Source organism: Populus alba, chromosome 4, assembly GCF_005239225.2.
Source record: "Populus alba chromosome 4, ASM523922v2, whole genome shotgun sequence".
NCBI classification, from domain to species: domain Eukaryota; kingdom Viridiplantae; phylum Streptophyta; class Magnoliopsida; order Malpighiales; family Salicaceae; genus Populus; species Populus alba.
Genome location: NC_133287.1, coordinates 4,453,911 through 4,464,630, shown reverse-complemented (window position 1 = coordinate 4,464,630; position 10,720 = coordinate 4,453,911). Strand labels below are relative to the sequence as shown.

Here is a 10,720-nt window from a genome sequence, read left to right as displayed (position 1 = left end):
CAAATAAAATTTTAAATAAATTTTGAAAATATAAAAATAATAAAAAAAAAATTATTTAAAAATATAATAGCGGTTACTTTTCAAAGTTTTCTTTACTCTGAAATACATTAAAAATATATTTTTTTTATTTTTAAAAAATTATTTTTAACATTAGCACATAAAAAAGATGTAAAAAAAATAAGAAATAATTAATTTAAAAAGAAAACAAAAAACCAAAAAAATTTCAATTTTTTTTTAAATATTTTTAAAACAGAAAAAAAAAAAGCGCCTCTAAATCATTATTAATTGTGCCGGGCAGCCAAGGAACCCTATTGTACCAACCATATGACTACCGGGCCTAAGAGGTTGCTTGAGTTTCATTATTTAGTCGTTGCAGATAATAAAAGCCCGTTAGACAGAAAAGATAGGAGGCTTCTATTCTGTGGAATCATACCACGCCCAATACTCACCCAATTCCAGCTGAATCCACAACTTTTTCGAGAGAGATAACTTGGAAGAGAAATCAAAGGTCTTCATCTCTTTCTTCAGAATGAACTCTCAGCCAGTGGTTCCAGATAAAAGATATATAAAAGAACAAAGTAGGAAGGAATTCGTACTGGGACCCAATAAACGTGTGGGACCCATTGGGACACCGTTTTCTCTGAGGTGGGCAATGGAGGAAGCAAAAGGAGTTGATTTTTTAAATTGATCGAGCACACTACAGCATCCTGATGCGGCGGAGTCTAGAGCACAACTTCGATATTGTAGGTTTCCGGCATCGAATATAACAAGTCATCTCTCTCCAATCCATTGAATTCAGATAGCCGCATTTGTACAATTTATTGCTGCTTCTATCACAAGCTTAGACATACCTCCCTTTTGGGTTTGAATTTCCATGTTCCATTCGTGTGGATCTATTTTTTTTTATTATTATTAATCAAGTTCACAACCCCTGATCACCGAGAATTGACCGCAAAAATGATGCAACTGCTGATGCTGTAGGGGTTTTAGAGGGGGGCTGGTTTTTTCAAACCCAATGACTAGACCATAACGAGTTTATAATTCACTCTTGGTTAAAGGTAAAAGGGGCTTGTAAGGTGTTCATGGATGAATCCGTGCTCTGATAGATTAAGCTTTTGGATTTGGTATCCATAACTGTATTCAAGGTCCTCCTGGTCTGCAGGTTTCTTAACCAAATCTCCTTGACAGAAGGACAGGGCTCGAGCCCAACACCTTCGTCTCGGAGAAAGCGTTACTCTGAGGATTAGTTTGGAGGGTTTTTGCGGGTTCGAACACCTCGAAGAGCTCACAACAGAACGGGTTCTATATAGAATCCTTTAGTTCAGTACTTAAAGCATCTGGCACATGGAATTGCTTCTTAGTGTGTTCAATAATGATGGTAAGTGATACAGAATATTCAAGATCCGAAACGACTGAAAAGGAATGTTTGGAAAGGATCTTTAAGCTTTTAAACCAGCCATCTCAATGGGAACATGGTCTCTTGAATGCCTTACAGCTAGATAGTAACAAAAAGTATCTGCAAAGCAAACTAAGCATCAAGGTTTATACCCTCTTCTCTCACTTTTTTGAAAATCCACAACTGTCACTCTTCAAGATTCAGCAACTTGAATTTGTCAAAGGATTCAATAGAATGACTCATCATTTGATGTATCATGCTTGAACTCCTGCCACATTCACCTGAAGTCATTCAGTACTCTGCACCTGGGATAAGAATGGCCAGTATAGGTACATCAAGAATTTTTAGACCTAGGAAAGATTAACTATAAGAGTACTTAAGAGTCTAAAATTGAATATTTATTTTGGAAATTGAAAGTTATTTTCTAATTAGGGTAGCTTTATCTGTATCTGTGTGTGACTGTACTTCAATATAAGGAAAGTGGTAACACATGGGGATAACAATGCAAAATCACACCAGAGCAAGAGCAATATAAAACTCAGCAGATTCTCCTTTTCCAGCTTTCAATTCCTCAGGTTCCATGTCTCTCATGTAATTTAATCGTGAGCTACAGGAAGAATTTCCAGTAAAATATGCACAGCACACACGTAGATAAATCCCTGCAAATGATTAGAACGTGTACACAAGTCAACAGAGAAGCCTTAAAATACACATATCACCTCTTTCTTAATTAGTGTTTAAATCCCAATATCCTCCATGACTTTAGATGTTAAATGGATTAAAGCACAAGTTTCCAAGTGGATTAAAATCCCATCAATGTTGTAGGATAAGCATAGCTTAGCTGTTAATTAACAGATTACGCGTGTGCTCATATATATATATATATATATATATATAACACTCTCCGTCCACCTCCCTTTTTATTGTTTGTGTGAAATCAACTAGCCAATTCTTTTTTATGTAGATGACAACATGACTATACAAAGTGATCATCGAGCAGCATCTGAAGGAATTTTAGAGAATGTTTGGGCAAGCTACATAGGAGAAGATAGAGGAGACAGAGGAACCAGTAAGAGTGAACAAGAGGTGTCTAAATCATGGCAGGAATTGCCTAGTCTTGATCGGAGAGATGAGTCGATGGAGGCTCTACAAAGGCTACCGAGTCTAGGCAGGTGGATCTCGATGGGGGCAGAGACCTGGGAGGAGCTTCTTGACGGAATCATTCCTGAAATTAACGATACTTGCAATGATAGTGCAGAAAACAAAGCCCCCAGCAGCCTAAGCTCCAAAGCGAGTGCCGTGAAAGTAGAGAAAGTGACCACCAGGCATTACCGGGGAGTAAGGAGGCGGCCTTGGGGAAAGTATGCGGCAGAGATAAGGGACTCGTCGAGGAAAGGAGCTCGAGTTTGGCTTGGGACTTTCGAGACAGCTGAAGCAGCAGCTTTGGCTTACGACAAGGCTGCTTTGAGAATCAGAGGCCCCAAGACATACCTAAACTTCCCACTTGAAACAGTTGCTAAGGCTATGTGCACTGACCGCTCCAAAAACGACTCCAATGTTTTGGCCACCACAAATTCTCAGGGGAACGACACTTCTTGCACGTTTCCGGGAAGCAGCGACAACGTTTCAGTTATCCATAGAAAAAGGGCTTCAAGAGATTGGGAGGTGAAAAGTGAGTCGACAACGATGGAACAGCCTGGACCCAAGAGAAGGGCTCGCGAAGAAGAACTGTATGCGAATGATGTGGTGGAATTTCAGGACCTGGGGAGTGACTACCTGGACAGTTTGCTTTCCTCTTTCTAGATAATATATTATTTTTACTTCTCACACAATACTTTATTAGGCATAGGGAGTGCTGTCAATGTAGGAATTCAAAGGCGGTGAGGAATTTTATTTGTAGTCAGGTCTTGTATGTCTAGTAAAATGTTCCTTTTCTTCCAAAAAAATCATTATTATCTTCTTTTCTGTATATTCTAATTAGTGTTTTTTTATTGTGTTAGCTTGGTACGTTTAAAGTGTTTTTTTTAATGTATTAAAATATATTTTTTTATATTTTTAAAAATATATTTTTGATATTAAAACATCAAAATAATTTTAAAATATATAAAAAAACAATTTTTAGTAAATGGGCGGCTATTGCCAAATAAATTCAAATTTTTTATTGGGTTGTTCCTCTCCTTTAATATTTTGTAAGTTCTTCCTATTGTTTATAACTAATTTTTTCCTTCCTGATTCTTGATTTTTATTTTTAATTTTATCTTTACAAGTAATTATGAAACCATTTTAAATATTATAAACTACTTTAATTTGCATGTTATTACGTAATTAATGCACGGTGTAGTGCAGTATTGTAATATTAAGTTGATTAACAATTTTGTGAAATAGGATTTTAGATATTCTTAAGAACAAAATTTATTAAGAACTACAACAAATTATTGTTTTACTCTATTTCTATTATTTTTCCTCTCACATTTACCTATTCGCTCCACTATTCATATTTAATTTTCAATTTAGTCCTTAAAAATTTTATTTTTTACATTTTGGTCATCAAACTTCTTTCTTTTTAATTTAATCATTGCAAGTTATGTTGGAATGATATTGTATATTATAATCTACTTTAATTTTCATGCTTTCATGTATCCAATGTGAGGTGCAATACTTTGATGTTAAATTGAATAATGTTTTTGCAAAATTGAATTTTAGGTTATTCATAATTTTTTTTTTCAAAGAACTATGATCAAAGTGAACATTAAAAAAAAAAAAAAGCATTTTCTCATTTACACTATTTAAAATGTGTGAAAAGTTAAATTTGATCCCTTAAATTTTAATTTTTTAATATGTGGTCCCAGTTCTTTAAGCTTTTTATAATTAAATCATAATTTTTTTTTTTTGTTTTAATCCCTAAATATTGAGAGAGAAGAGACAAAGTTGTATAAAAAATATAAGAGAGCTAGCTCTTGAATAACCAAATTTCATCCACCAATAACTACAATTTTTGTGTTCATGGATTCATCTTTCAAAGAAAACTCAATAGAAGTTATTCTCACCTTTAATGATGCATGAGAGAGTCAAGTTTTTTGATTTGTTTGATTTGATTGTGGTTAGAAATGAGGTTTTTGAGGTTAATATAATTTTTTTTTTAATGTTTTTGGATTAAAAAGGCCAAAATTTAGGTTTTTTAGAGTTAAAGAACTTAAACTTTAATTTTCTAGTCATAAGATCTATATCAGGTTATTAGAAATCATTTTAGTTATAATGTTTGTGAATATTTATTTTATTTCTATTTAATTTTTATTCAATAAACCATATTACTAATTGAAAAAAATATGTTTATGTAAAAACCAAAAGAAAATCATGAATAAGAAAAGAGAACTTTAACTAGAAAATACATTTTCCTTCAAAATTTAAATCATTTTTTTTTATGAATATCCATTTTAATTTTCAAATAATTAAATAAAAAATAATCTAAAAGGTTCCTTACGAGACGAACTCAAATAAATATTTGTGTGTGTATTTATTCCGTACTCATAAAGAAGATCAACTTTTCACTTTAATTTGTAATTAATATTGACAACTCTTTTATTATTATTTATAAGTTCATATCTTTTTTTTAATGTATTTTATTTAGCACCATCATCATGTTTCAAGTTCTTAATGTAAAAACTTTTTGATACTAGAAAACACATTTACTTTTTTTTTTTTTTCTTATCTTCAAAATTAATTTAAAATCCAGCTTGTAGTTGTAGCATAACACATTTACACGAAGCAGTACTATAAAAAAAATCAAGCAATATATTACATATGTTAAGCTTAGTGGTTGTCATCCTACAAAAGCAGAGGAGGAAAAGATGAGTTCAAGGTTCAAGGTAAGAAAAATGATGATGGTGAAATCACATGTTAGTTACTACGACATTAAAAAAACCATTAAGGAAGTGCTTTTCTACTTTTCATTTACTGGAAAGTATACTTTTCATCCCTGTTATAACCTGAGCTTGACCTGTTCAAAGTTGATTGCTTTCAGGGTGCCGGCGGCTGGAGGCTTACTGGCCAAAAGGAAGAAGAAGAAGAAGAAGAAAACAGTCATACTGATGCCGACGTCGAGATTTTGATAGTTAACCTGAGTTGAAGAGTAGGTGGGCATAAATAGAAGAGAAGGAAGATTCAAATTAGACAAGTAATGACAGCAATTTAGGTCAAATTTTATCAACAATTAGCCAATGCAGTGCATGAACGTACGATGCTTGTGCACCAACCAAGTTCTTGGGCAGGGAGACAAGCGATTTTGAAGTTTGGTTGGGTGACATGAACCTAATTTTCTTGCTCGGAGAATTTAGGCAATATTCCACGATCACTTTGCCTTTTCAAAACCTCTCGAGTTCAATGTTCCAATTACTATGACTATGGAATATTGAACGGAGCCCGAAGTGGAAATGACGAGAGCAAGGGAATAACGAAGACCTTCTCTCGCACCCACACGACTTCGCCGCCGAAGATACTCTCTCGGGCCAGCCTCAGCACCTCATCAAGATTGTGGCTGCGGTAATTTTTTTTTTAATTTTTTAAATTATTTTAATATATTTATAATAAAAATATAATTTTAAAAATAAATAAAAATAGTGTTTAGTATTATAATAATGGTTGTTTTTTAAAATAAAAAATTATTTTAATAAAAAAAATATTTTAAAAAACAATACATGTTATCTCAAATACTCCTTAAATCATGTGTAAAATACCACCTTGGCCATCATCACTAAAATTTCTCATTGCTCAAGAGATCATGTTGATTTGAAAATCCGATTCATATCAACTAATTAATTTTTTTTTAATGATTTTGTTTTTATAATTATTTTTTATAAAAATATATTAAAATATATTTTTTAAAATTTTAAAGATTAAATTTTTATAAAACTCTGTTAAGACAATATGATAAAAAATGGATTTTGCAATAGATTTGCTCACCCCAAATAATATTAAAAAAAAAAAAAAACTTTTGAAGCTATGTTATTTTTGTTTGAAAAAGTACTGACCATGAGGCCATCCACATGAATTAATATTTAAACGACATTGAGTCAGGCATCTAATAATTCTTGAAGTTTTCCTTTCCAATCATCATCATCATCATCATCATCATCATACACACACAGTGCTTATGATCAAATTCAATTTTTAAGCACAACTTCATATCTCAGAACAGATTTGTTACAGAATAACACTTCATTGATACACTTGCATTATGCATTTGACGCAGTCTACAAACTATACCAACTGACCTCTTCTCATATGCAAATGATGATCATAGCAGAGTCCAACAACAACAAATTTTTTGCTCGACAAATTTGAGCAAAATCTACAAATTAATTCTCTACGATGTCAGACCCCTTATGACGCGGCTCCCCACTTTTGCTACTCTGTGATTCAGGTTGCGATGCTGCAATTGATGTTGTCCTACAGCTGAAACTTGTATCCAAAGCATTTTTACTTGACCACGTTGAGCTCAAAACTGGCTGAAAGTTTTGAGCTGATGAAGCCGCAGCAGCCGCTTCAGCTGGAAAATTAAGGAGGGCCTTGGAGCCGCGCATGTTAAAAGCCGCCCTATCATAAGCCAGGGCAGCCTCCTCTGCCGTTTCGAACGTGCCTAGCCATATACGGGCCCCGCGTCGTCTGGAGTCGCGAATTTCGGCTGCATATTTGCCCCATGGCCGACGCCTCACGCCTCTGTAGCGCTTCTTTGCTACGGCTGTCCTAGCTGGTGGGAGCATGCCTGGGGTGTTGATCTGGCTTCTTGGAAGCGTATTATTTGTACTGCTACTTGGGGCACTGATCTCATTGATCATATGGTATATGACCATGTCTTGCGAGTCATTCTCATTCAAAGGGAGATCATGGCTCTGTGAGGTTAATACCATGGCTGATATCTGCTTTTTGCTGGGAACTAGGGGGATTCTGTGGGATTTTGGAGGAAGCTTCAAGATTGTAAAAATGGGGCTCCAGACTTGGTACTTAAACATGGTATTGGGCGAGTCATAGGTTTTGTGGGGTCTTTGGAATTTCTTTTAGTCATCAAGAAAGCAAGAGGAAGCCACACCGAGAACAGCTCTGAACAGGTTCTTGATGAAACCTATTGGATCGTGCAGCTAAAAAGCCATGAACACCAATGGGAAAGTGTTGGTGTCACCAACCAAATTTTATAGTGACATACGATGAGAAGCGTCATTCTTGGTTGAAAGGTAGACGACAGCTAATAAGAGTTTCAAAAGACATGTATCTTCTTGTATTCTTAATGGAAATTGCCTTTCCTATGGAAAAATCACAGGTCCATGGGAAGAATACATCCATTTAGTGGGTGCTTTTGTACCTGACTTTATACGTAATTGTATTTCAAATTTTAGTTATGTCAAAACTAAAATAACATGTTTTTTTTTTATATATATAAAGACTTGTTTTTTTACTTATTTTACATGCAAAAACTTTATTTCATAGTTAATTTAATTAAATATATATTTTTTAAAATCTACCTTTTAAACTATAACTAAAAATATTTTTTAAATATATTTTCATAAATCCAAAATGATCGCAAAAGTTACCATAATGTTATATATATTAAGGCATTGTTTATTTACGCGGTGCAACCATGTCAAATTTATTTTAGTATATTTTTCTTAAATGAAAATCTTGAAGAATTTACCTCATAATTAAGAAAAATAGCATATAAGAATATGGTATATGATACTCCAAAGTTCCTTGTAAAGTAAAGTGTAGCAGCTTGGATTCGATTGGCTGGTGACATCGTGAGGAGAGACCGTTCTAGATGACAATCCTTGTCAGCTTATCACAATGGTAAATACTTGAGTGGTTGTGTCTCTTGAAACCATCGTCTCAATCTTTATCTAGTTTGACTTTTCAAAGGGTCTCCGGGTCATGCCACGACTCCTTTGTGATTGAATCCATTATGGGAAGAAGGAAGAATTTTTTATTTTTATTTTTATAAAAAAAGAAGGGTCTTTAATTTATTTAAGAAATAAAGTAAGATTTTTGATAAAAAAAAAAAAAGAGAGGGTCCTACAAAGACCAAATGTTTACAGGGTTTTAATTATAGTTTTGAAACCGGCTCGATCTGGCAGGTCGATTTGAAATCCAACTGATTTGAAGTTAGAACCAGGCCGGGTTGAAAAAAATAAAGAAAGGAAAACACGGTGTGACTCGGTTGACCCGGCAAGACCTGGTAAAAAACCCGGTTGCAACTCGTTGATTTTTGTTTTGTTTTTTTTTTACTAAAATGATATCGTTTTGATATTTTTTAAAAAAATTAACCTGAACAACCTAGTGATCTGGTCAAAACCTGGACTCCAGATCTTGGACCGACCAAGTCTAAAAACTATGGTTTGAATGTGAGAAGCAGCGACTCTGACACCTACACGATTCTTTCTTATTTGGTTCAATAGAAAATAATGTTATTATGAGAAAAAAAAAAAGGACATGGAAACAAGTTACTTATAACTTAGTCCATGTACTTTATTAAAACTAGTTAATTAGTCCTTATAGTATATAAAAAAGTTAAATAGTCCTTTCATATATGTTGATCATTCTCAATTTGGTATTTTTTTCATTATAAATGCTTTTTTTCCCTGATCAATTTCTCTCATCCTCTTTTCCTTTTCTTTGCCTTGTTTTTTTTTTTTAAAAATAAAAATTATAGGGTAAAAATATATACCCATTGTTTTAGGAGTTAATTAAAAGAGGTTAATTAGATGAGGTGATTCTTTAAAAAAATAAGTGTTAATTATTAGTTTCATTAAAATAAAGTTGATTGGTCTTCACTTAACTCAATGAAAAAAAAATATCAGACATTTGCATTTTAGAAATATTTATAAAAACTGATTAAATTTTGAATTTTCTTTTTATTTTTTTATTTTTGATATTGTTATTCATAATAGATGTAAATAATTCATATCAAATGTTTTTGTTTGTTTAATTGGAGATATGATATAGGAAGAAGCTATATTTTCAACAACATAGAAGTTTTGATGGGTAAAAAAATTATAAATGTAAGCTCTAAATTTACAATCTTATTCTCTAAAAGTAATGCTAATGAAGCCGGCCTTCTTAAAGGTTTAAAAGATATTTAAATAGGCTAGAAAAAATCTACCTTCACTTGAAAACAACTAACAATTCGAATATATCAAATGTATTTCATTATCGGACTTATTACAGTTTCACAGTAACATTATCGATTTGTAACTGTGGTTTAGACCAACATTTTTTTGTACTATATTTTCACCAAATCCACTCTATGTTACCATAACAAATTTGTGTCTCTATTTCAACTTTCATCATTTTCTTTTCCACATCAAAATTCATTTTTTATTTCATTGTTATTATAAATTTTATACCAAAAATTCATAATCCTCGTTTTAACTTCTCCAACATCTTCAAATTTATCCCTAGTGATCTCCTTCTCCATTACACATCATATTCCATATTATTTATATCTTTTATTGATTTTTCTTCATCCTAAGTTCTCATTACTTGTCTGGGTTTACTACTATTAATAACGATCAAGAGAGGGGTGTTTTGTTGGTGGTTGCTCGATAATAGATCTGGTTTGAAAAAAGGCTATTAAGGATGGAGGTTTGGGTTATGAGTTCTGTTTTGGATGTAGATGGTTAGTGAGGCCATGATAAACTATGTGTAGATGCATTCTACCAAGATGTCTGGCATTTCTTTTTTGTTTTTTCCCATTTTATACCTCAAAGAAAAAACCCAAACTAACCCTCATTCACATTGTTTTTAATACAAAAACCATGATAAAAAGTCTAAAAAGATCTTAGATGGCATCTTATAAAATTTTAAACACAAGAGCATAAAAGTAATTATACTATATATTAAAAATAAATTTACAGAAAAACCCTTCTATGGTAGCCTAAACAATTTTGGCTATAAGGATTTTGGAGTAATTACAATGTGCAACCAAATACAAAATAACAAAAAAAAACCTTTCGGTGCAAGCTATTTTTTGCCTTTCTTTTAAAAGTAGTACAGTATCTTTACTATTTATTTTTTTTGTTTGAAAAGCCTAATCTGACCAATAAAAACCAACAATGACAACTAAATCTTTATGAAAAGATGATTTCATCCCTCAAATGTTTTTCCGTGAGTGTTAAGACAAAATAGTTATTTCCTGTAGCAATTCATGGTAATCTATTTATGACTATAATAAAATGGCCATGTCCTTTAGAGTTTTCTTTAAATAATATATTATTTTTCTTGAGGAGGGACCTCCTTCTAACATTGACATAAGATACCATGTAATTAAAATCCATAAAA

At 32.5% G+C, this 10,720-nt stretch overlaps 2 protein-coding genes across 3 annotated transcripts; one reads left to right on the top strand and one right to left on the bottom strand.

Annotated features, from left to right (window-relative positions):
- Positions 1-490: 490 nt before the first annotated feature.
- LOC118033059 (ethylene-response factor C3) lies at positions 491-3,365 on the top strand. 2 transcript variants are annotated; one of them, XM_035037902.2, is made up of 2 exons: positions 491-1,540; positions 2,361-3,365. In XM_035037902.2, the coding sequence occupies exon 2, from the start codon at positions 2,369-2,371 to the stop codon at positions 3,197-3,199; it is 831 nt and encodes a 276-aa protein (XP_034893793.1). In that variant the 5' UTR covers positions 491-1,540; positions 2,361-2,368; the 3' UTR covers positions 3,200-3,365. The 2 variants fall into 2 exon arrangements, with proteins under 2 accessions (XP_034893793.1, XP_073264647.1); XM_073408546.1 differs by lacking the exon at positions 491-1,540 and adding an exon at positions 1,870-1,971.
- A 3,385-nt stretch (positions 3,366-6,750) lies between these two features.
- LOC118033058 (pathogenesis-related genes transcriptional activator PTI5-like) lies at positions 6,751-7,404 on the bottom strand. Its single transcript, XM_035037901.2, has one exon. The coding sequence runs from the start codon at positions 7,402-7,404 to the stop codon at positions 6,751-6,753; it is 654 nt and encodes a 217-aa protein (XP_034893792.1).
- Positions 7,405-10,720: the final 3,316 nt, after the last annotated feature.

What these genes read in the sequence shown, in the direction of transcription:
- LOC118033059 (XM_035037902.2), top strand. Translation starts at nt 2,369, where the DNA reads ATGACTATACAAAGTGATCATCGAGCAGCATCTGAAGGAATTTTAGAG.
- LOC118033058 (XM_035037901.2), bottom strand. Translation starts at nt 7,404, where the DNA reads ATGTTTAAGTACCAAGTCTGGAGCCCCATTTTTACAATCTTGAAGCTT.